This window comes from Carcharhinus amblyrhynchos, chromosome 20 (genome assembly GCF_965287045.1).
Source record: "Carcharhinus amblyrhynchos chromosome 20, sCarAmb.v2.hapA, whole genome shotgun sequence".
Lineage (NCBI taxonomy): Eukaryota > Metazoa > Chordata > Chondrichthyes > Carcharhiniformes > Carcharhinidae > Carcharhinus > Carcharhinus amblyrhynchos.
The window spans coordinates 37,316,610-37,343,254 of record NC_137343.1 but is presented as its reverse complement, the minus strand read 5'-3'; the positions used below and the strand labels follow the sequence as shown (position 1 = coordinate 37,343,254).

The 26,645-nt window shown below is 40.3% G+C and overlaps 1 protein-coding gene across 1 annotated transcript in view; it reads right to left on the bottom strand.

The window, feature by feature from the left end:
• suds3 (SDS3 homolog, SIN3A corepressor complex component) overlaps positions 1–26,645 on the bottom strand; it is a 59,397-nt gene that overhangs the window by 13,378 nt on the left and 19,374 nt on the right. Inside the window, exons 2-8 of the mRNA XM_080208423.1 lie at positions 24,243–24,315; positions 14,566–14,621; positions 10,818–10,889; positions 8,339–8,358; positions 4,139–4,295; positions 3,690–3,785; positions 1,735–1,796 (exon numbers count right to left, since the gene is read on the bottom strand). Coding sequence (XP_080064549.1) covers positions 1,735–1,796; positions 3,690–3,785; positions 4,139–4,295; positions 8,339–8,358; positions 10,818–10,889; positions 14,566–14,621; positions 24,243–24,315 — 536 coding nt within the window. The remainder of the gene's footprint in view (positions 1–1,734; positions 1,797–3,689; positions 3,786–4,138; positions 4,296–8,338; positions 8,359–10,817; positions 10,890–14,565; positions 14,622–24,242; positions 24,316–26,645) is intronic.

The following is a 26,645-nucleotide window of genomic DNA, read 5'->3' as shown; positions in this document are numbered from 1 at the left end:
GAACTTGCTGTGCAGGGGAGGATCTAGTTGTTGTGATCCACGTAACTGCCAACGACTTGGGAGAACTAGGGAAGCAGTTCTGCTTAGGGAGCATAAGCAGCTAGAGATCAAATAAAAAAAGCAGAACCTCAAAGGTAATAATCTCCAGATTCTTACCTCAGCCACAAACTAATTGGCACAGGGTAAATAAGATTAGGGAGTTGAATGCGTGGCTCAAGGATTTCTGTGGGGGAAATGGGTTTAATTCATGGGGCACTGGCGCAGGTAGGGAGAAAAGTGAGAGCTCGACCATTGATATGGTCTTCACCTGAAACTGACTGACACCAGTGTTCTGGCAAATTGTATAACTAGGGCAGTAGCAGGGCTTTAAACTAAAAGATGGGGAAAGGGATCATGTGAAGGGAGATATTGTAAGTTAAAGGAAAACAAGATAAAAAGGGCAGGATAATAATTCTGGGAATTACTAGAGTCTGCCAGGAAGAAAAAAAGCTACAATTAGCGGTCGGTCGGAGATTTTAAGAACCAGTAAAGATTAAAACAATTGAAGAAAAAAATTGATGAGAGTCAGTTACAAATATAAAAACAGCTAAAGTCACCATCGTCCCTGATGACCACAGGCTGCTCTCCCCTTTAAGGGGGAGAGTTGACCAATGGTGTTTTATCCTGAAGATCACCACACCTTCAATGAGGGGAAAGGTTGAGAAGACAGGCCTTCATGAATAACCTCAGCTGATACAGGAATTGAACCCTCACTGTTGGCATTGCTCTGCATCACTAACCAACTGCCCAGTCAACTTAGCTACACAGATAATAAGAGTTAAAAATGAAAAGAGTAACTAAAGCGAGTGTTAGTCCTCTACAAGAGAGTCAGGGTAATTACTAATGGAAAACAAGGAAATGGCAGAAGCATTCACCAGATATTTTGTATTGGTCTTCACTGCAGAAAACTTTGCAAAGATACTTGAAAATCAACAGGTGAGGGGGAAGAACTTAAAAACAATCACCATCATCAGGGAAGAAGTACTAGAAATACCAACACCTAAAGCCTGACAAGTCCTCAGGATCTGATGGCCTGAATATAAGGAGCTCAAAAGTGGCTGCAGAGATAGTAGAGGTATTGGTTACAATCTTCCCAGATCTCTTTGATTCTGGTAGAGTCCCAGCAGCTTGGAAACTGGCAAAAATAACACCTTTATTCAAGAAAGGGTGGAGGCAAAAAGCAGGAAACTATAGGCCAGTTAGTCTAATATCTGTCACAGTAAAAGTGCTACAATCTATTATTAAGAAGGTTATAGTAGGATACTTAGAAAATCATAATGAGATCAGGCAGAGTTGACATGATTTAAAAATCACCAGCACAAAGAGAATTGTTCTCATCTTGACCACTAACTGGTGCCTAGCACATTGGCCTTGCATTCTATGGAAGATGTTTATTACTGGAAGATCAAAGATCTTCTACACAGGCCAGCTTGTATATACGTATTTACCGCAGTAAGAATAACTCATTGTAAAATTACTGACACTTGCTTCCTATGTATTTTCTACTTTGCATAACACTTTGCATTTTACACGTTAATGTAATAGGCACGATTTTCTCCTTTCAGAGTATACACAGATTCCATCAAGCAGTACATAAATGCATAAGATGTCCTATCCATCTATCAATTTTCTTCTAGAAAAAAGTGAAACATAATAATTTAGTCCCTTAATCTCTAACATGCCCGAGTAAATCACCTTGTTGAGAGTTCGTAGATCCTCCATAATCTGTTCATCTGTTAACAAATAATTTAACTGCGGTATTGCCAGTTAAGGAAAACACAAAATATGTTCCCTACACCTTGACTTAACATATAGCAATAAAACAAAAATAAAAGATATTCTGTGATCACATGAAGAAATAATGCAACTTGTTCTTTTTTTCCTCACTGTGGGTTGTAATTCAGTAGATAGAATGCTCATGTCTTGAGCTTTGGGTTTAAGTCGCATTCCAGGACTTAACAACAATCTAGGTTGACACTCCAGTGCAGTATTGTGGAAATGCTGCACTGTCAAAGGTGCAGTCTTTCAGGTGAGACATTAAATTGAGGTCCTGTCTGCTACCTCAGGTGAACCTAAAGATTCCATGGCATAATTTTGAAGAGCAAGAGAGATATCCCCAGCATCCTGGCTAATATTAACCCCTCAATCAACATCACAAAGATTATCTGGTGCGGACCCCTTTGCTTTCAGGAGGAGTTTGCGGTGCATGAATTGGCTGCCAAGCTTCCTAAATTTCAATGATGAGTCCACTTCAAAAAATATTTTGTTGACAGTAAATGCTTTTGGACATCGAGTGGGTGTGAAAGGCACTATATGAAAACAGGTCTTAAAGGAAGGAATGTACAGGGATATGGGGAGAGAGGAAATACATGAATTGCTCCTGACAAAAGCCAGCGGGGACACAAAGTGCCAAACAGCCATCTTCTGTGTTGTAATGACTCTGTTCCAAGTCCTTGTTCCTTTCTGCTTTTCCCACTTGTCTAGTCACCAGACACAATTTCCAGTCCTCCTCTGTTTTAGCCAATCATAAGGTGTAATATAATGATACCCTGCATTTGATTGTGTTCAATTCTCAAAACCCATTTAACCCAGATTCAGGATCTCTACTAATCTCCTGCACAAGCAATCTTTCTGTGGGAAATTGGCACAAGTACGATTATCATGTTCTGGGTCTTCAATTGAGGGTAAAATGGAGGCATGAAAGGGGTTATTAAATCTGTTTGGAATTCTACCCAATAGCAAACTTGGGTGGCTTAGTTGTTAAAGGTTAATGGGGATCACATGTAAACAATGACACAAGTAGCTGTGCTGACAGTGGCTAAGCTGCTGAATCCAGAGAGGTCTCAGTGCTGACAGGTTTGGTAAATATAATAGTTTTCAAAAAGATCATTTGATGTCGAAAAATTATATGAAAATGAATAACCATGACATTCTTCACTATTTGGATTTGCTTACTTTGATAAAAAAAAGTCTGAAACGAACAAGTTTCAAAAACTGAAACACTGAAGTTTTGAATTTTAGTAATGCAACAAACACATTTGTAATAATTAAAAAATACCAAATAATCACAATGGCACAGTAGCGAGCACAGAACATAGAACACTACAGCACAAACAGGCCCTTCGGCCCACAAGTTGCACTGATCATATCCCTACCTACTAGGCCTATCTATAACTCTCAATCCCATCAAATCCCATGTACTTATCCAGAAGTCTCTTAAAAGACCCCTACAGGTTCGCTTCCACCACCACCGATGGCGGCCGATTCCACCCACCCATCACCTTCAGTGAAAAACTTACCCCTGACATCTCCTCCAGAGACCCTGGTTCGATTCCTGACTTGGGTCACTGTCTCTGTGGAGTCTGCACGTTCTCCCTGTATTCTCCAAGTGCTTGTTTTCTCTCACAGTCCAAAAGACTTGCTGGTTAAATGCACTGGCCATGCTAAATTCACCCTCCATGTACCCGAACAGGTGCCAGAGTGTGGCGACTAGGGGATTTTCACAGTAACTTCATTGCAGCATGAATGTAGGCCCACTGGTGACACTAATAAATAAACTTGAAACTTTAACTTTTAATCCTTAATTTCACAACAGCCAATAGTGATTGGACCATTCCAAAAAGTAGATATTTATTTAATAAGAAGGATATCAGGTGCAGGTTTTCTTCTTTTGTCTGGAATTGGAACAGGATCATTAGGTCTCCTTCTCAACTTCCTGGTCATAATTGGTTTAACCTCCATTGAATCTGTAACAGTAAACAAATGTGCTGTGATTGATGTTGAGAACTAACGACTGTCAAAGGATAAATCTGCAGCACAACACATGTAAAACAATCCAAACTGCACAGAATGCATGGTTTCCAAGTATTGCAATAAAATTCTTAATGTCTTATTGAAGAACTTCATCGAATGCAATCCTTTGCTGCACAATACAAAGAAATTCGATGACGTATTAAGGTAAGTTTTCAGCCAATACATATTTCGAAAATCAATTGTTACTGGACAAACAATTCAATCTGGTCAAAATCCAAAACTACTTGTTAACAGCTCAATTTTCCTTGGCACATTGAAAATAATGGGAAATATTTCTGCTACACACCTCCAGTGAGTTCCATTGTTAGTCTCTCGTTCTCAATCATCTTTTTCTTTTCTTCTAATTCAGCAATCAAATTCTCTTTCAACTCAATCTTTTTATCTTCAAATTCCTTCACTGCTGCCTTTTTCTCTTTAATATAATTTCTTTCCACTTGTTCTGTCTGGAAAGAAAGAAAGAAAACTAATACTGATGACTCATTGCAACGGCTTCGAAAGAAAAGAAAAAAATCAGCAAGGACAGAATAATCCAATCAAAACCTTTAGAGGTTTTTGTACAAGCTTTGTGTGCGCAAATCAAGAGAAAGTAACAACATATTTAGGCTGTAAGTTCTCAGGATTTGATAGGTGATCAAAAAAAAATCACAGAACTGGAATACATCATAAGATTGTCAAAGTAATACAAAAGAGGGGACAGCCGTGCTGAAATGAAACTCTTTCATTGTATCTTATATCAAAAGCATGCATTGATACTATAAAGGACTATCACATAATCTTGAGCAATACAATAGTTCACACTAACTCAAGTATGTTAGAATTTGTAAACGAGCAATTTGAATTGCCGTGCACTGCAAAAAGGACTCAACGGCGGATATCACTCAAACGTGCCGCAATGTTTCAAATATGAGAAACAAATACAATTTATTGTACAATTAGCATATTTAATAGTGCAAAGAACAGAGAAGGCAAGAATTCCTGGAGTGAGGTCAGGAAAATTTTGAACAGCAGTATGTTTCCAGTTCAACAAGAAAGGAGGTACTGCTCAAACTCATTTCTTGAGAAATGAAGCAGACTGAGTGGATCAAGTCTCGGCAGGAGAACATTTACGGAGAGTGATCATTGAATCATAATGTGCAGGTTAACTGTGGAAAATGGCAAAGGGCAATCCCGAGTAAGAAAACTTAACTGGGGGAAAACTGGATCTGGGCCAGGAATCAGATATTAGCAGGCAAAACTGTAACTGAACGACAGGCTGCCTTTAAGTAAGAAAATGTCCAAAAAGAGACAAGGTATACACTCACAAAGAGGAAAGGCAGGGCAAACAATTCCACAGCTCAGTGGATGACGAAAGAGACAGAGGTTAAGATAGTTTGTGCTAGATAGCAGGTAAATAATATACAAGAACCAAGTTGAATCTCAGAGATGCTGCAAAGAAATGAAAAAGCAAATAAGAGAAGCAAAGAGAGAGTATGAAAAGAGACCGACAGCCAACATAAAAGGGAATCCCAGTGTCTTTGATAGACATATAAATAGTAACAGGACAGTACAAAGAGTGGGGCAAAATAGGGACCAACAAAGGGGATTTACATATGGAAAGGGGGAGAATAACTGATGTATTAATTGTCTTTACAAAGGAAGATGTTCCTCAGATGAATGAATGGGGGAGGCGATTAATATTTTAGGATTTAAAATTGATAGGGGTATTGAATAGGTTGTTTGTGCCTAAAGAGGCACTAGGATCATACAAGATAAATCCAAGGATACTGAAGAAAGTGAAACTTGCTGCAGCACTGGTTATTATTTTCCAGCTTTCCTTAGAATAAAGGGGTGATGCCAAAGGACTGGAGAATTATTAATGTGCACTCTTGTTCAAAAAAGGATGCAAATATAAACCAAGCAACCACAGGCTAAACAGTTTAACTTCAGTGGTGAGAAAACTTCCAGAAACAATAATTCAGGACAAAACTAATAGTCAGCTGCACAAATGCAATAGATTTAGGAATGCTAGCAAAATTTGTTATGACAAAATTATGTTTAACTAACTCATTGGCATTTTTTTGACAAGGTAACAGAGAGGGCTGATGGAGGTAATACTGTTGATGTTATGTACGTGGGCTTCCAAAAATCACTTGCACAGTGCCGCACAACAGACTTGTGAGCAAAGTAATAGGTCATGGAATAAAAGGCGCAGCAGCTGGCTGAATTGCAAGAAAGGAAGATTTATGCTAATACATTTTTTTTTAGATTGGAGGAGGGTCAGTAAGCCAGGGGTCAGTATTGGGACCCTTGCCCTTCCTGACATATATTGATGTAGACCTTGGTGGACAGGGCATACTTTAAAAATTTATGGATGACTTGAAACTTGGAAGAATTGTGAACTGTGAGAAGAATAGCATGGAACTTCAAAAAGACACAGGCAAGTTGATGTAATGAAAGACAATGGCAGGTGAAGTTCAACGCAGAGAAGGGACAGAGGGTAAAGGAGCAAGGTTACGTTGAACCTGTGTAAAGAGACTGATTCTGGGCAATGCACTTTTGGAAAGATGTGAAGGTATCAGAGAGACTACAGCAAAGATTCACATTAATTGTCAAAAGTACAAGGAACTTCAGTTACAAAGATCAACTGGAGAAGTTGGGACTGTTTACTTGGGAATAGAGGAGGCTGAGAGGAGATCAGTTAGCGCTATTCAAAAACATGAAGGGTCTGGACAGAATAGACATCAAGAAACTGTTCCCACTCATAAAAGGATTGAGAAAGAAAGGGCACAGATTTAAGATAATTAGTAAAAGCAACAATGGTGACATGAAGAAAAACCTTTTCACACAGCAAGTGGTTATGATCTAGAATGCACTGCCTGAGTGTAGTGGAGGCAGATTCAATCAAAATATTCAAAGGGAATTGGATTATTATCTCAAAAGGAAGAGCATGCAGCATTATGGAGAGAAGGCAGCAAATGAAGCCAAATGGATTGCTCATTCAGAGGGCTAGTGGGCAAATGATCACCTTCTGCACTATAATAATTCTGCTATTGTGTTAATAATTATTTGCCATTGCTGCATTTCCTTTTTCAAATCAGAAAACAGAAGCCAATTTGAACGATGGTGTAAGGGCCAAGTTACAGCAAAATTAATGTCAACCATTTTACAACCATCTTGTAGAACTGGTTTCTGAAAGAGATTAAAACCTTTGCGATAGACATCAACATCTAGATCTTGCCTTCATTTATTTTTAAAATCTAGCAATGCCTGTGGTCTAGTGTGACTATAATGCATATGTTCTTTCTTTAAAAGATGATTTTATAAGTTGCAGGAAATAAAAAGACTCTAAACTGTTTAAAATAATACAAGTATCTCAGCAATAACTTAAACTAAAATGACCTTGTCAGATTATATTGCATCACTACCTGCAAGTTTGAATTGAGGGAACTACATAACAGCTAACATTTTCCTAACACTAACAGAGATATGGAAGCAGATTCGCAAGTATCTATCCACAATCCATATATATCACAGATTCAAAATACTTTAGTTAAACAAATTGATAATTCAAGTATATTCATCTTTTATCATTTTCCTTGTACTAATGACCTGCTGCAGCCATATCCCAATACTATACTGGATCCACCAGACAACATTTTCCTTAGGAAGTCCCATCTTTCACATGAGTCATGTGATTAGTTTGGAACTCATCTTTCCCCTTTTTTTATTTATTAGGGTCACCAAAGGCTTACATTCACATCTGGAGTCATGTGATTAGTTTGGAACTCATCCTTCCCTTTTTTTATTTGTTAGGATCACCAAAGGCTTATATTAACACTGCAATGAAGTTACCTGTGAAAATCCCCTAGTTGCCGCACTCCGACACCTGTGCGGGTACAATGAGGGAGAATTTAGCATGGCCAATGCACCTAACCAGCACGTCATTCGTACTATGGGAGGAAACCCATGCAGACACGGGGAGAACATGAAGACTCAGCACCAACAGTAACCCAATTCAGGAACCCAGGTCCCTGGTGTTGTGTGAAGCAGCAGTGGTAGTCACTGTGCCACCGTGCCATATCTATTTGTTGGATTGCTTTAAGCTTGTAACACCCCATTTTGAACAGCATTTACCCACAATTTTTAAACACATACTCAATATTTTAAAATCCTGCTATGCCAATTGCCGTTGCCACTAAAGTTGTAAGTAGTCTGTTACCAGAGCTCCCGCAATACTCTTTGTTTATTTCCAGGTGGTCAACCAAAGTTTAATACATGTTCTTTTTCTCCCAGCAGAGATCAAAAATCTTCATTCAGAACTCAACAACTAAGCCCTCTTTCCAAAAAAGTCAAACTTATAATCCAAAAAGTTGTACTATATTTTAGGTCCTTCCAAACAGAACATATGACATCAATCAAAAGGACAATCTTAATGTACTCATATTTTATTCAATTATCGTTATGTTTTAAGGGAAATCAGTTGAGTAAATATTAAAAAAAAACTCACCTCCAGTTGCAGAAAAAGCTCTGGGAAAAAGGGAAAAATAGGATTCATTATATGCATTGCATTTCAGTTATCAGTTGACATGTCTAAATGTGAAAGTTTAATACTTCCTAACTTTGGAGACAACAGATCCAAAATAAACTGGACCATAATTTGCCATTGAGATAACAGAGGTAGTTGCAGAATTGTTACAGCTATTCCAGGTGAACAGCAAATGCACAGTTCATAGAATCATTGAGGTTTACAGCGTGGAAACAGGCTCTACAGCCCAACTTGTCCATGCCGCCCTTTTTGTTTTAAAACCCCTAAGCTAGTCTCAATTGCCCACATTTGGCCCATATCCCTCTATACCCACCTTATCCATGTAACTGTCTAAATGCTTTTTAAAAGACAAGATTGTTCCCATCTCTATTACTACCTCTGGCAGCTTGTTCCAGCCACTCTCCACCCTCTATGAAAAAAATTTCCCCTCTGGATACTTTTGTATCTCTCCCCTTAAAACTATGTCCTCTAGTCTTAGACTTATGGGAGAAGATATTGACTATCTAGCTGATCTATGTCCCTCATTATTTTATAGACCTCTATAAGACCACGCCTCAACCTTCTACGCTGCAGAGAAAAAAGTCCAGCTATCTCAAACTATCAGGTCCCCGTAGTATCCTAGTACTCTTCTGCACGCTTTCTAGTTTAATAATATCCTTTCTATAATAGGGTGATCAGAACTGTACACAGTATTCCAAGTGTGGCCTTACCAATGACTTGTACAACTTCAACAAGATGCCCCAACTCCTGCATTCAATGTTCTGACCAATGAAACCAAGCATGCTGAATGCCTTCTTCATCACTTTGTCCACTGTGACTCCACTTTCAAGGAGCTATGAACCTCAACCCCTAGATCTCTTTGTTCTGTAACTCTCCCCAGTGCCCTACCATTAACTGAGTAACTCCTGCCCTGGTTCAGTCTACCAAAATGCATCACTTCACATTTATCCAAATTAAACTTCATCTGCCATTCATCAGCCCACTGACCCAATTGATCAAGATCTCGTTGCAATCCGAGAAAACCTTCTCCACCGTCCACTATGCCAATCTTGGTGTCATCTGCAAGCTTACTAGCCATGCATCCTATATTCTCAGTAAGAAGTCTCACAACACCAGGTTAAAGTCCAATCAGTTTGTTCGTCAGGTGTGTGGAAAGTTTGATCAGAAAAGGGCATATAAAGGCACACACAGTTTACAGAATACTTATTAGAATGTGAGTCTTTACAGCTAACCTACTATTCAAGTCTTAAAGATGCAGATAATGTGAGTGGAGATAGCATTAGGCATGGGTTAAAGAGATGTGTATTGTCTCCAGACAGGACAGTGAGATGTTGCAAGTTCAGGCAAGTCATGGGGGTTACCCAAGTCAAACGCCGGCATCTCCACATCAGTCCTATATTCTCATCCAGATCATTAATATAAATGACAAACAACAGTGTACCCAGCATTGATCCCTGAGGCACACCGCTGGTCCCAGGCCTCCAGTTTGAAAAACAGCCCTCTACAACCACCTCTGGCTCCTGTCATCAAGCCAATTTTGTAGTTAAAGGCAGAAAACCAAAACGTTTCTGTTGGATTTGCACTGTTCTGTTAGATTTGTATAAGAGGAATCTCACTCTCTGCTTCATTACTGAAATGCACCGAATGGCTTGTACTTATGTTTACTACTTAATACAGCCACACAAAGTTAACTCTTGTCCATTTGGTGCTAGGTGTTAATTACTATTTTGCAATAGAATATCTGGAACAGGCGGACTCTCATTTCTTCAATTTAATTATAGTTGCAGATCTTAAAGTATTTTACTTTCCTTTCTGCCTCCTTTATCTATGTTTTCCAGAAAGAAAAAAAACTGGTTTCTGATTTGATGCTCAATCTCATTTAGACTTCCTTCTCAATCCTTGTTTAATTCACAAGCCTTCAATCTGAATGGTTAAAAGGATGTTTGCCTTATTCGTTTACGCCCCAGACACCCACTTGCCCTCACTGTGCCATTGTCAGCTTGCACTCTCAGCAACTTCCCACTTCAAATTTAAAACCTAGATGTGCAAGGTCAAGTCCAACCAATAAGTAAACTATCGTCGACATGCTTTTCCATTTGTTGATGAGATTTTATTAAAAATATGTTAAGAATGCATAATAGGTCTCATCTTTGAGCTAATGCCTTTTCTTTGAGGAATACTGTGAGATTATGAACCGCTTACAAGCAGTTTCTGTCAATACAAAGTATAAATTTAAACCTCAAGACAGGAAAAGTATATGTGCCAGTCTGGACATTGAGCTATGACAGCATCATGCTCAGCTGTGATACCCTGATGACCACTCAGTAAGGGCTGTCAGTAATTGTGGAACTATAACCACATCAACAATTGGGAACTACAGGAGAGAAAATTGTTGAAACAAACATTGTCACCTTAAGGTAAAAGCAATTCAAGAACTAACCTGCATTTCTTATTCTTTCTTTGTATTGCTGATCTAGTTTCTTCATCCGTTTCTGATATTCCTGCAATGTACCTATATTACCACATGATAGAAATAGCTACAATCAAGAATTCATTTATATTTTAATATATCACATGCAGCATTCTTTTGTAATTCATCACTTCAGCAAATTCTGGTTTCTTAGCTCAAGGAGCTGGTTGCAGGTGCAGCAAGTAATTAAGAAAGTAAATGGAATTTTGTCCTTCATTGCTAGAGAGATGGAGTTTAAAAACAGCAAGATTACGTTGCAACTACACAGATGCTGATGAGGCCTATGTGTAGTTTTGGGCTCCTGAGAAAGGATATACTAGCACTGGAGGGGATGCAGAGAAGATTCACTAGGTTGATTCCGGAGTTGAGGGGTGGATTATGAGGAGAGACTGAATAGACTGGGGCTATACTCAGTGGAATTCAGAAGAATGAGGGCAGATCTTATAGAAACATATATGATCATGAAGGGAGTAGATAAGGTAGAAACAGGGAAGTTGTTTCAACTGGCGAATGAAACTAGAACTCAGGGGCATAGCCTCAAAAAAAGGGGAAGCAGATTTAGAACTGAGTTGAGGAGGAACCTCTTCACACAAAGGGTTGTGAATCTGTGGAATTCCCTGCCCAGTGAAGCAGTTGAGGCTACCTCATTGAAAGTTGCAAGGCAAGGAATAAAAACTTTTGAACAGTAAAGGAACTAAGGATAATGGTGAGCGGGCGGGTAAGTGGCGCTGAGTCCACAAAAAGATCAGCCATGATCTTACTGAACGGCAAAGCAGTCTCGAGGGGCCAGATGGCCTACTCCTGCTCCTAGTTCTTACGTTCCATGTGTTTTTTTTTTCATTATTTCATAGGATGTGGGCATCACTGGTAAGACCAGCATCTGTGGCCCTAATTGACCTTGAACTGAATGGCTTGCAAAGCTATTTCAGAGGGAATCAACCACATTGGATGGCAGATTTTCTGCAGATGGATTATGATCAGAATCAATGATAGTTGTCATGGTCTCCATTATGGAGACTAGCTTTTAATTTAAGATTTATTAACTAAATTTAAATTGCACCAACTGCCATGATGGGGTTTGGACCCACACCACCACAGCATTAGCCTGGACTCCTGGATTTCTAGTTCAGTGACATTATCATTGTGCCACCATCTGCCCCATAATGTCAACTGCTTTAAGCGTTATCACCAATGCTTGCAACATAAGAAGTAACTTGGAGGAAAATTCAATATAAACATAGAACGGTAACATAGGATTAGAATCACGCAGTTCATATAACTAACAAATCATTCTGGCATAACCTGAAATGGACCATTTCCTTGCAACGCAGTTCAACCCATTTTATATACTATGGACATCAGTTTGAATTTTGGACTGAACTTTGAATAAAATATCCCACTATAGAAATGCAACCAGTTTTGCAACTCCTGTTTATTTAAAGATCCAGTGCTGCCTGTGAATGTTGGACGGTTATGCTCTGCTTCTCTGCCCATCAGATATGAAGCATTTCAGACACTGGATGACGCAAGTCACATTACTGGCATGCAAAGATGAATTGGCATTTACATTTCTCAGGCGGTGACAAAGAAACACCACCACCTGGAAGTTCCTTTCCAAGTCTCTCTCCATCCTAACCATATTGCCGTTCCTTCACTGTCGCTGGTCATGATCTTGGAACTATCAGCACTGTGGGTGTACTTACACCACAGGGCTGCAACAGTTCAAAAAAGCAGCTCACTACCACCTTCCCAAGGACAATTAGGGATTGGCAATAAATGTCAGTCTAGCCAGTGACGCCCACATCCCATAAAAAATTAATTTTAAAAAAGGCACTTCACTGAAAAAATGTTCAGTCGCTGTTGTTGAGTTCGCAACATGCCAGCTACTTTCTACACAGGAAATTCACCAAAACAGAAATGAAAACCACGTCGAGTCAGTGGGATTTCCCAGTTTTTTTTCCTGATTGTCCTTGGGTTTTCTCTCTGGCTTTTTGTTTTATACACCATTATTGCAGGTTGTGGAGAATATCAGACATTATTTCCATAGAAGCCCTACAGTGCAGGAGGCCATTCAGATATCGAGCATGCATCGACTCTCTGACAGAGTATCTTATCCTGTCCTAACCCCATACATTTACATGGCTAATCCATCTAACCTCTACATTTTTGGACACTAAGGGACAATTTAGCCTGGCCAGTCCAACTCACTTGCATGTTTTTGGACAGTGGGAGGAAACTAGAGCACCCAGAGGAACATATACAGACATGGCGAGAATGTGCAAACTCCACAGACAGCCACTCAAGGCCAGGATTGAACCAGAGTCCCTGGCACTGAGGCAGCAGTGCTCACCACTCTACCAGCGATTGGTGTAACATCTTTCCATTTACCTCCTCCCTCCTCACTGTCCAAGGCCCCAAACACTCCTTTCAGGTGAAGCAGTGATTCAGTTGCACCCCCTTCAATTTGTTCTACTGTATTCACTGCTCACAATGTAGTCTCTCCTGTACATTATGGAGGCTTAGCACACTGGGTGACTGCTTTTGCGGAATACCTTTGTGCAGGTCCCAAACATGCCCTTTCCTGTCCTGTCACTTGCCACTTCAATTCACCACCATGCTCTCATGCTCACTTTTCTACCCTTGGCCTGCTACTACTGTCCAGTGAATTTCAACAAGCTGGAGGAACATCACCTCATCTTTTGATTAGGTACCTTATAGCATTATGAACTTCTGAATTCAACAGCTTCAGACCATGAATTCTGCCCTCTATTCTGATTTTTTTTCCCCAACCTCCCTCCTTGCACAAGGGTCAGTCTGTAACTTGTTCTTCTGTTTTGCTTTCAGAGAGTGCTGACTCTTGTCAAAATTCTCTGAGCCCCTAACTATCCCTAACATGCCAGTTTGCTGCACCTCTCTCTTCAACTGTACAAAACCCATCATATTTGACCTCTCTTCACAAGGGCATAAAAAACTAACTGTCTCCACAGATGCTGTCAGACCTGAGTTTTTCCATCACTTTGTGTTTATTTCAATTATTTTTTCTATGTATTTAGCTTTGTCCATTCTTACTATTGCCTCCTGTTATTCTTCCCACTCTTCTTTTACCTTACTAATATCCATTCCAATTTTATCTTAATGATTTTTGACAAGTGTAGGGACCAAATGATTGAATAAAGAATGGGCGTTTAATAAGCACTTCTCACAACTTGGGATATTAAAAGTACTTTACAGCAAAGAATTACAGGTGAAATGTAATCACCACTGTCATGTACTGGTGTACAGAAATTTGCACAAACAACAATGAGATAATAGCTAAATTGTCTAATCTAATGTTGATTAAGCGATAAATACTGGCCCGGGGAGAGCTCCCTAGCTTTTCTTCAAACAGTATAATGGATTCATCTGAGTCCACCTGGGTTCTCGATATCATATCTTATTCGAAAGATGGCTTCAGAATATTGTGAGTAATTGTTAAAACTATGTTTCAGCTTGCTTTAACGTCTCATGTCAGCATTCAGTCTCTAGAATGGGACTAAACACATAACCTTTTGACGGAGGACTGAACCAGTGGAACATTATGAAAACTAAATCATGACTAAAATTATCAGTGTAACAGACTTTCAAAGTTTCTAGTTACTAAATAGCTTATTTTCCATAATTCACAACTGCCCAGTGCATGCACTTCATTTGCCAAAGTGCAAGAAAAAGGGGTACTCACCTTCCTGCAACTGCTGTAGCTGCCTCTTAAGTGAAGTTAATTTTTCCTGGTACATCCTATGAATCAAGATTAATAAAGAAAGATTTTAGTTTTAATGAAAACCAAATTTATGCATTGCACAAAATACAGTACTTCAGCCTTTTCTAAGTTAACTTAATATTACCAGTTTATTACTGGATATTTGGTAAGCACATTCCTTTACAAATCCATGTAGCTAATGTTCAAACCTCTAAAGTATTTACAAATATTTATTTTCCTATTCATTCTTGATGTGCAAGTGATGCTGGCAAGACTGGCATTTATGGCCATTCTGTCAGAGTCAGTCATACATCACAGAAACAGACCCTTCAAATACCACTTTACACTAATCCCATTTATCAGCACCTGGTTCACAGACTACTGTGCCTTGGCAAATTTAAGTGCGCATCCAGATACTTCTTAAATATTGAGAGAGTACCTGCCTCCACCATAATCTCAGATGGCGCATTCCATATTTCCACCATCCTCTGGGTGAAAATGTTTTTCAGATCCCCTCAAAACCACTTACTCTTCACCTTAAACTTATGCCCTCTGGTCTTAGATACCTTTGCCATGAGGAAAAGATTCTTATGATCTATCCTATCTATACCTCTCAAAATTTTGTACGTCTCTAACAGATTCTGCCCTCCCCCCACCCCGCACCTCCTGTGCTCCAGAGAAAGCAAACCTAGCCTATCCAGTCTCTGCTCATAGCTGAAACTTTCCATCCCAGCCAACATCCTGACGAATCTCCTTTGCATCCTCTCCAAGGCAATCACGCTCTTTCAATAGTGTGGCAACCCAAACTGCACACAATACTCGAGCTGTGGCCTAACCAATGTTTTATAAAGTTGCATCAAGACTTCCCTGCTGCTATATCTATGCCTGGGTTAATGAAGGCAAGCATTCCATATGTCTTCTTCATCACCCTATCTATCTGTGGTGCCGCCTCCAGGGATCTGTGGACCTGTACACCAAGGTCCCTTTGTTCCTCAATACTCCAGAGGGACCTATAGTTCACTGCATATATCCTACCCTCATTAGAACTCCCAAATGCATGACGTCACACTTAACAGGATTAAATTCCATCTGCCATTGCTCTATCCAATTAACCAGTTGATCAATATCAAGTCTATCCTTTGCACTAATAACATCACCAATTTTCATCTCATCTGCAAACTTAATCACACTTCCACATTCACATCCAAGTCATTAATGTATATAACAAACAGCAAGGATCCCAACGCTGATCCCTGTGATACACTGCTGGTCACGGGCTTCCAATCACAAAAACAACTCTCCTGTTAGATGGATACGAAGGAGTAGCTGGGAAGCCAACTTCAGAAGGCCATTTAGGGTCAGCCACACTGACACAGGACTGCAGTTACCAATTAAATTTTGTTTTTAAAAAAATCCAATAACTCCACATTCACTTTTATTTTCAGATTTTAAATACTAAATTAAAATGCCATGGTGGAATTTGAAATAACATTGTCTGGATCACTGCAGGTCACTGGATTACTTGTCCAGCAACATAATCATAGACTTCTGTATGCTTGTACACACGTACAATCATGGTAATAGGACGGAATTCTACAATGTTATGTACGCCGCCACTGCTGTCAGTGAGAAGCGAGAATTTGGCACTCAGCCAAGTCTCTACACACAGCAGCAGGACTGGAGAGTCTCAACCATGGACAAGGTTGGAGAATCCGGCCATGGTGTTGCTGGATGAACAACCCAGAGGCCTGGGTTAATGTTCTGGAGGTCAGAGTTTAATTACCATCACAGCTGCTGGGAGAATTTAAATTCAATTGATTAAATAAACCTGGAAATTTTTTTTTAAGTCTCAGTAATGGTGACAATACAACTAGCAATTAAAAATCCAACTGGTTCACTAATGTTCTTTGGGGAAGGAACTCTGCTGTCCTTACGTGCCCAATCAACATGCGACTCCACATACTCAGCTTTGGTTGAGTCTTAACTGGCCTCTGAAATGGCCCAGCAAGCCATTCAATTGTGCCAAAAACTGCTATGGAAAATAAAAGAAGAATGAAAACAAAGGGACAAATTCAGCATCAACCTGGGCATTATAAAGAATAAAAGCACACCCCCAAGCCAGTCTTTCATGCAAACTTCTCCTCACTAACATCTGGTGACTTTGTACAAAAGTTGGAAGAACTGTCTCAGTATCATCAAACAACAACCTGACATTGCTGCACACACTGAATGAGACCTTAAACCCAATGCAACTAACTCCTCCATCAGCAACCCTGGATATGTCCTAACCCACAAGCAAAAAACACATTCTTGTTTCACTTTCCACAACAGGAGAGTGATGAAATAATCTCCATTTGCCTGGATGAATGGCAGTAGTGTGTACTATCTACAAGGTTCCTTGGATAGCACCTTCCACAACAACTACTACCTGGAAGAACAAGAAACACCACCACCTGGAGCTTCCCTCTAATTCACTTTCCTGACTTGGGAATATATTGCCGTTCCTTCACTGTCACTGGGTCAAAATTCTGAAGTTCTCTCCCTTATAGCACTGTGGGTATACCTACGCCTCAAGGTTTGCAGCAGTTTCATCATCTTTTCAAGGGTAACTGGAGACTGACCTCGCCAATGCTGCTCACATCCCGTAAGTGAATCTTTAAAAAAATGCATATATTCCTGACAGTATTGATAGGAATGACCACCACCTGTGGTGATGAAGTCCCATTATCATAATGAAGACACCCTCCTTTGTGTTGTATGGCACTAGCATTGTGTTAAATGGAATAGTTAGATCCACCTGAGGTGCTTTGAGCCATCAGAAGCAGCAGAGTAATACTCCACCAGAATCTGTAACCTCTTGACCAAATGAACACTTCGCTCTACCATTACATCAAGCCAAAAGACCAATCATAGTTCCAAGAGGACAGCAGAAGAGCAAACCAGGAGCAGCATCAGCCATACCTGAAAATGAGGTACCTACCTAATGAAGCCACACAAGACTGCTATTAAGGTAAACGGTGGTAGTACACCATAGACAGAGCTAAGCCATCTCCCCAACCACTGAATCGAATCAAAGCTCTGCAATCATGCCACATCCAGTGGCAGACGGCCATTGACAAGAAAAATAACTGATGGGAGGAGATGGCTCAACGAACATTTCCAACCTGCAATGGCAAAGACCAGCATATGAGTGCAAAAGACCAGGCTGAAGCATATGTAATAAACTTCAACAAAATGATGCATCTCAGCCTCTTCGAGGTCCTCAGCATCACAAATGCCATTCTTCAGTCAGTCCAACTCATTCCTACGTGATATCAAGGAATGGCTGAGTGCACTGGACACATCAAAAACCATGGCTTCCAACAGAATTGCTGAACATATGTGCTCCAGAACTAGCCACATCCTGTGCCAAACTGTTTCTATATAGCTGCAACACTAGCATCTATTTGAAAGTACAAAAAGTTGCCCAGGTTTGTCTTGTCCACAAAAAGTAGGCCCAATTCAATCCAGCCTATTACCACCTTATCAGTCTACTCTCAATCATCAACAAAATAATGTAAGATGTCATTGACAGTGCTTAGAGGCATTTACTCCACAATAACCTGCTCACCGATGCTCAACTTGGGTTCCATCATAACGACTCAGTTCTTGGCCTCATTACAGCATTGGTAGATTTAAAAAAAGGAATGATGACTTCCTTTCATATCTTAGAATCATAGACATCAAGGCAGCATTTAACTGAGTGTGACAAAGGACTCTAGCAATACTAAAATCAATGGGAGCCAAGGTGAAAACTCTCCACTGGCTGGAGAGTTAGTACAAGGAAAGAGGGTTGTGGGCATTGGAGGCCCATCATCTCAATCTCAGGACATCATTGCGAGAGTTTTTCATGGCAGTGTCCAAGGCCTAACCATCTCGAGCTGCTCCATCTTTCCTCCAACACAAGGTGGTGGATGTTCACTGATGTTTTCGCATCATTCAATACCACTCCCAACTTCTCAGACAACAAAATAGTCCTTGCATGCATGTAGCAAGACCTGATCAACGTTCAGCTTGGGCTGATAAGTGCAAACAACATTCGCACCACACAAGTGCCAGGGAATGATAATCTCCACCAAGAGAGAATCTAGCTATGTCTCCTTGACATTCAACAGTACAATCATGGCATTACGTCCAGCAAAACCTTGGGAGTAGCCACAGGCCAAAAACATAACTGGATCAGCCAACTAAATATTGGGACTTCTGACTGCCCAAAGCCTGGCACCATCAACAGGCACTAGTCAAGAGAGTGACGGAATACTCCTCACTTTCCTGTTCTAAACGCAGCACCAACAACACTCAAGAAGCTCAACACCATCAAAACAGCCTGATCAACTGGCATCCTATTTACCAACTTAAACATGCATTCTTTCCACACAGCGATAGCAAGGTGCACCATCAACAAGATGCACTGCAACAATTCACCAAACCTCCCTCAACAGAACTTTTCAAACGTCACAACCTCTAGCATCTAGGACAAGGGCAGCCAACACATGGGAACATTCATCAGTATGTGGTGATCAAACAATATTCAGAGAATGAGGAAGCTCAGATCTACGTTATGGAATGTAAGCTGCAATGTTCTAATCTGTAAATATTAATCAGGATCACTTTTGTTGATGGCTTGAAACTACGCAAGTAATTTGAAAAATGTTTTCCTGCTCTGAAAAGATCACTGTGGTGAAAGGCTGTTAGAACTAATTAGCAGTGAAATTTATAGTGTGAAAGGTAGTCATTTGACCCATTGAGTCCATTTTGGTCAATAAGGAGCCAATCTCACTTTCCTGTTCCTGGTCCTTAGCCCCATAGGTATTGTATTTCAAGTGCACACCAGAGTAGTTTTTAAAATGTTATTAGGCTTTCTGCCTCTACCACCATTTCATATCCTTACCACCCTCTGGAAGAAACGATTTCCCCTCTAAACTCCTATTTCATGCTCTGAAACCTATGCCTGGTTATGGACCCTCCAATCAAGGAGAAACTTCTTGTCCATCTTCATAATTTTATATACTTTAAGTCTCCCCTCAATCCCCTTTGCTCCAAACAAAACCTAGCCTATCCAATATTTTTCATAATTAAAATTCTCCAGTGCAGGCAATATGCTCATCACACACCTTCCCCATTCCTCTCTGCATTCACACTTTTACTATATTGATCTGCATGCAGTACTCCAGGTGTGGCTAGCCAGTGTTTTCAGCATACTAGTGAAGGAAAAAACCTGCGCCAGTCTTTACATGGAATAGATTTATTCAGAGTGAAATATTACTGTATCCTCCTAATCTGTAGTATCATTGACTACCTACAATCTATCTTCCAGATTGGAAAACGGCTAATGTTACGCCATTGTTTAAGAAGGGTGCCAGGCAAAAGGCAGGGAATTATAGGCCGGTTAGTTTAACGTCTGTTGTAGGTAAAATGTTAGAATCCATCATCAAGGAGGAAATAGCGAGGCATCTTGAGGGGAATTGCTTGATAGAGCAGACGCAGCACGGTTTCGTTAAAGGGAAGTCATGCCTGACAAATTTACTGGAGTTCTATGAGGATGTGTCTAGGGCGGTGGATAGAGGAGAGCCGGTGGATGTGGTCTTTCTTGATTTTCAGAAGGCGTTTGACAAGGTACCTCACAAGAGGTTATTGCAGAAGGTCAGGGGACATGGAGTTGAGGGTAGGGTGTTAGCGTGGATAGAGGATTGGTTGTCAAATAGGAGGCAGAGAGTGGGGGTCAATGGGTGCTATTTGGATTGGCGGTTGGTGACTAGTGGAGTGCCCCAGGGGTCGGTGCTGGGGCCTCAGCTTTTTACCATTTATATAGATGATCTGGAGGAGGGAACCGAGTGTATGGTGTCGAAATTTGCTGATGACACCAAGATTGGTGGAACGGCAAATTGTGCGGAGGGTGTGGAGAGTCTACGGAAGGATCTAGATAGGCTGGGCGAATGGGCCAGGAGCTGGCAAATGGAATTTAATGTTGGCAAGTGTGAGGTGGTCCACTTTGGTAGGAATAATGGTAGGAAGGATTATTACTTACGTGGCGAAAAACTGCAGTAGGCGACGGTGCAGAGGAACCTCGGGGTCCTTGTGCGTGAGTCGCAAAAACCCAGCTTGCAGGTGCAGCAGGTGGTCAGGAAGGCGAATGGGATGCTGGCCTTCACAGCGAGGGGGATTGAATATAAAAGTAGGGAGGTCTTGCTGCGGCTGTGTAGGGCATTGGTGAGGCCACAGCTGGAGTACTGTGTGCAGTTTTGGGCGCCGTACTTACGCAAGGATATTTTGGCCTTGGAGGGAGTGCAGAGGAGGTTTACTAGGCTGATGCCTGAGTTGAGGGGGTTGAGCTATGAGGAGAGGCTGAATAGATTAGGCTTGTACTCATTAAGAGTTTAGAAGAATGAGGGGAGATCTCATTAAGACGTATAAGATGATGAATGGGATGGATAGGATAGAGGTGGAGAGACTCTTGCCGCTCAGAAAGGACAGTAGGACTAGGGGGCACAGCCTCAAGATAAAGGGGGGGGGGGCGGTTTAGAACGGAGTTGAGGAAGAACTTCTTCACTCAAAGGGTGGTGAATCTCTGGAATTCTCTGCCCGTTGAAGTGGTGGAGGCTACCTCGCTAAATATTTTTAAGACGCGGGTTGATGGGTTTTTGATAAGAGAGGGGATTAAGGGTTATGGGGAGAGGGTGGGAATGTGGAACTGAGCCACGACAGATCAGCCATGATCTTATTGAGTGGCGGGGCAGGCTCGAGGGGCTAGATGGCCTACTCCTGCTCCTATTTCTTATGTTCTTATGTTCTAATCTGTAGTAACATTGACTACCAACAATCAAGCCCCAAGGTTGATTGTCAAGCTAAAAGACTAGAAGTTAAAGGCGACAAAATTATAGCATGGTTCTGCAAAAGAATGTTTATCTTCTTAACATTAACAAACGGCCAGGAGAAAAGGATATTGAAATTATTAATTGAGACTTATCAAAAATGACTCAAACTTTTCTGTTCTTTTGTTGTTGAGTTTACTATGTTTAATACAGACAGTCCATTGAGAACGGCATACTAATACTTACATGTACATGGCAAACATATTCGCTAAAAACTGTTGATCTATCTGGGTGTTGGGTATGTTCACTCATATATATGCTGAGGGAAGGATACTTTTGCACCCAGTGCCTTTATCATGGGCAGATTTAATTGTGCGGCATCAGCTTATTCAGTCTATTAGAGATCACAGAGTTAAGAACAACAGATTTTTCTGAGGAATGTGACAGAGTAAACTTTTATAGAAATAGATCCTGTGCAGGTGGGCCAGGTCACATGAATAGCTCTTCACCCATCTTCAACACATCCAGTCCAGCCCTCAGCCTTATTTCAAGTGGAGCAGAATAGGAGCCATAAGGAATATTTTGTTGAGAATAAAAAAGGCCCTGGAGGGAACTTGGGCACCAGCAAGTGTCAATCAATGCTCAGTAGATGCAACCAACCAAATTTGTCTGAATCCACCCAGTAATGAACAATCTTACAATATTCCATATTGCTTCAGGGGGAAAAACACTCAATGGAACCAACTGGATTTGTGGAAGTAAGGCATCCCATTTTACTTTTGGATGGAAAGGGTCATGTTATCTTGGATATGTAGTCCCATATATTTATCATTCTTACCAGCTTCCAACGGAGAGAAAACAACATGCCCTTGTGGGACTAGACAATTTCCTTGGTATAATACTCCATATGTGCATATAAAAAAAAAATCGAGATTGAAGCCATTATCTTAACTTTGGAACAGGTTGCCAATGATACTGCTACAGCTCTTATGGAGCTAAGTGATGAGATGGTTACAGTGCGTGCTATTGTGTTACAGAATCGGATGGCATTAGACTTCATCTTGGCAACTAGGACTGGAACATGTGCTTTAATTGGACCAAAATGTTGCACATATATACCACATACTTCAGAGAACAAAACTAATTTGGTTATACACATTCGGAAAGAGATTGAGAAACTTAAACAATCAACATCTTTTTCTCTATGGTATTGGGCAACTGGCTGAACGAGGTCACTAGGGACAAGTACAGTGCAAGGGAATAATGCTTTTCTTCACTTTCATTCTAATGATTATTGTGATTGCGCAAATGTTCAAAATGCTGCAGTTTCTTAACAACAAACTCAATGACAAGTGCGGCAGCAGTGGTATCGATCCAGGCGAACAAAGGGATGACTACACTGCCAAGTGCTCCTCCAGCATATAAGAAAATGTACTGACAGACATCCATTGAGTGACATATATGAGATGACATTACTCTTCATGACATTTTAGCATTAATGAGGATTAAGATTCAGATGCAATTACATACAATCAAGTGATGATAACTATCAAGGATGAGTGGAGAGAAATTAAGATTTAAGCTTTTGGATTTAAGCTATTTTTATTTACTGGCTAGAATTAAATGATTCTTGAAACAGATTAATAGCTAACAGGAGCACAGTTTACACGTATGTGAATGCAGTGAGAGAATCAAAACAAGTAGTTATGATTTCAAAGTATATATGCTGATATTTTAAATGTACTGTTCATTTTAGCCAAGAAAAGTTACTGAAAGGCATGGTGGTAAATGCCAATAGTTTAAACCCAGAGGTCTAGGAACCAACTAGTCAGGAGTCATCATATCAGGAGGATTCCAATGAGGGAACATACTTTGTAACATTAATGAATAGGTATGTTCACGGTCCAGACACAAGGACAAATATGTCCCTGGATGCAGGACCACGTATCTATTCAGCTTGGTAGTGAACCGGCGGGAACATCCACTTTGACCCTACGTTACCAGGTAACAGAGAAATACTCAGAGACAAGAAGGGAGGCAACATCCAGACTCGCTGGACAAAGAGATATCACCATACTATTAAATATCAAATGGTTGGCTGAGGAACTTAGAGATTTTTCTGACGTATGACAATAAATGAAATTGATTTCAAGGTAATGAAGGGCGGGAATTATCGATAAGAAAAACTATAATTGATCTGTTTTTGATTATACATGTCAGAACCATCTGAGAGGTTCTGCTGCTCTGTTTGGAGCGGCTTAACACTTTGATGGCCTCTGGGTAGCTGTTTGCTTGTTTGTTTCTCTCTCATTTAAATAAATATTACTCCTTTATGCAGAGGTACTTGTCTCATGAGTTTTGCATTAAATTAAAACATAATTGGCCACCTCAAAATATCCCACAACACCAACCCCGTATATCGATGAATTATCAGTCACTATATAAGAAAGTTCATTCAAAAGTTGTGTGCAGTTACTGCCTAATTGGTCATAGAGTTTTCAGTCTCCTGAATCTGCAGAACAGGCTTTATTCTATAGGTATACTTCAGTTGTTTCACATTGCAAAGGGGTATTTTGTTGAGATTTCATCAATTCAAAGGGACACAAACAAAATCCACAATTAAATAGGCTTAGCTCCAGAAATGGAGGAGAAAAGCTAATGACTAAAGCCAGCACTTGATCACAAAAAATAACCAAAAATCAAGTGGTTATTGGAGAAACAGATGGAACTGGATTTTTAAGACAGCAATATCTTACTCTGTGGTCTGTATTGCACAGGGCAGCTGCATCACATGGCAACAATACTCACTGCTCTTTCACCTCCAGGTAGTCTTCATCATCTTGCTTATTAGCAATATCTGTCTCACTTGCATCCTCTGTATCTGTCAAATGTGAAGGAAATGGAATGCCATTAAAATCATAGAAACATACATAGAAAATCAAAGCAAGAGTAGACCATTCAGCTCTACAAGCCTATTCTGCCATTCATTATCATGGCTAATCATCAAATTCAATACCCTGATCCTATTTTCCCTACCCATATCCTCTGATCCTTTATCCTAGGGGTTATATTTAACTCCTCCTTGAAATCACACAACATTTTGGCCTCAACTACTTTGAGGCAGTGAATTCCAGATTCACCACTCCCTGGGTGAAGAAATTTCTCTTCACTTCAGTCCTAAAAGGTTTATCCTTTATCCTCAAACTATGATCCTAGTTCTGGAACTCCTCCCCCCTCAACTTGGGAGCACTCCTTCTGAATCTACCCTGTCTAATCCTGCTAGAATTTTATAAGTTTCTATGAATTTCCTCTCGCTCTTCTAAACGCCAATAAATATGTTCCGAACCTTAGTCTCCCCTCATAACACAGGCCTGCCATCCCAGGAATCAGCCTGATGAACCTTTGCTGCACTCCCTCTATGGCAAGAATATCCTTCCTCAGAAAAGGATACCAAAACTGCATACAATACTCCAGATGTGGCCTCATCAACACTATACAATTGCAGTAAAACATTCCTATTCCTAATACATGTGAAGAAAACTCAAATCCTCTCACTATGAAGGCCAACATATTATTTGCCTTCTTTACTGTCAGCTGTACCTGTGCAATTACCTTCAGCTGCTGATGTACAAAGGCACCAAGGTCTCACTGAGTATCCACCTTGCTCAATGAGCCCATTCAATTAATGATAATTTGCCTTCCTATTTTTGCTATGGATAGCAAAGAATGGAAAGCAAGCGAACATCAAATCACTTAGGAGAAAAACAGAAGAATCTTAAAAAGGACAAACACTTAGAATCATATTTAGAATCATAGTTGTAGCACAGGACTATTTAGTTGTCTGAAGGAGCAATTTGCCTACTATCATTCTCCACCCTCTCCCAAAAGACCTCATATTCTTCCTTTTCAGATCATAGTCCGATGTCCTCTTGAATGCCTCAACTGAACCTGCCTCGACCATACTCTCAAGCAGTGGATTCCAGATCCGAACCACTCGCTACACGCAAAGGCTCCATTGCTCCTCATGTCTCCACTGCTTTTGTCAATTATTGTAAATCAGTGACCTCTAATTGTCAATCCTTCTACCAGTGGGAACAGCTTCTGTCTACTCTGTCCAGTCCTCTCAAGATTTTAAACGCCTCTATAAAATCTCCTTTTAACCTTCTTTTATCCAAGTAAAACAATCCCAATTTCTTGAATGTACCCAAGTGAAGTTCCTCATCGCTGGAATAATTATTGCAAATCCCTTCTGCACCCTCTCTAAAGCCTTCTTTTGGTGTGGTTTATTGGATCTAATACTCCAGTTGAGGTCAAATCAGTGTTTTCTTCAAGTTCAGCATAATTTCCTTGTTTTTGTACTTAATGCCCCGATTAAAAAAAAACCCAGGATAATGTGTTTAATGAACTGCTCTTTAACCAGACGTGCCACCTTCAATAATTTATGCACAAACACACAGCATTTTCTGGTCACACATACTCTTTAGAATTGTACCTTTATTATATGTCACGCCACGCTCTTCACACCAAAATAAAACACTTGGTTGACACCAATATCAAAATAGGCAATTATAGTCCCCCCCCCCCCCCCACCGATTTCCAGCAGCAATTCAAAAGCTTGGGCTTTCCACAGGTGTACTGGATACACACAATCTGAATGCAAAGCAGTTACGTGGCTTAAATACTCACTGAATTTGAGCCTAATGATGAACTACAATACATCTAAATCTCTTGATTTTTGACATCCATCCACGAAAGCTGTCCAAACAAACAAACCAACCCTGAAGGCTACCAGTGTCCCACTTCCCAAATTCAAGTACTCTCCAATTACTTTTTGGGGTTGTCAAGTTTCAATCAGCTGGAAACAGTCATTTTGCCAGCTTTTTTCTTTACATGCCCTTTTTAAAAGCTTTTTTTAAACTTATCCTGCTAAGACCTGCACTGTATTATCCATTTCCTTGTTATTGGAAACTGCATTATGTCAAAACTCAAAGAAAGATCACCTTCCACAATTACCAGGCATCCCAAAATTAGCTTTGCAGCTAAAGTATGTTCAAAGTGTAGTCACTGTTGTAATGTAAGAACGCTACTGCCATCTTGTACACAGAAAACTTTCACAAACAGCAATGTGATAACGACCAGACAATCTTTTTTTAAAACGTAGTTTGAGGGATACATATTATAGAGATCACAAGGTCAAACTCCCCCGCTCGT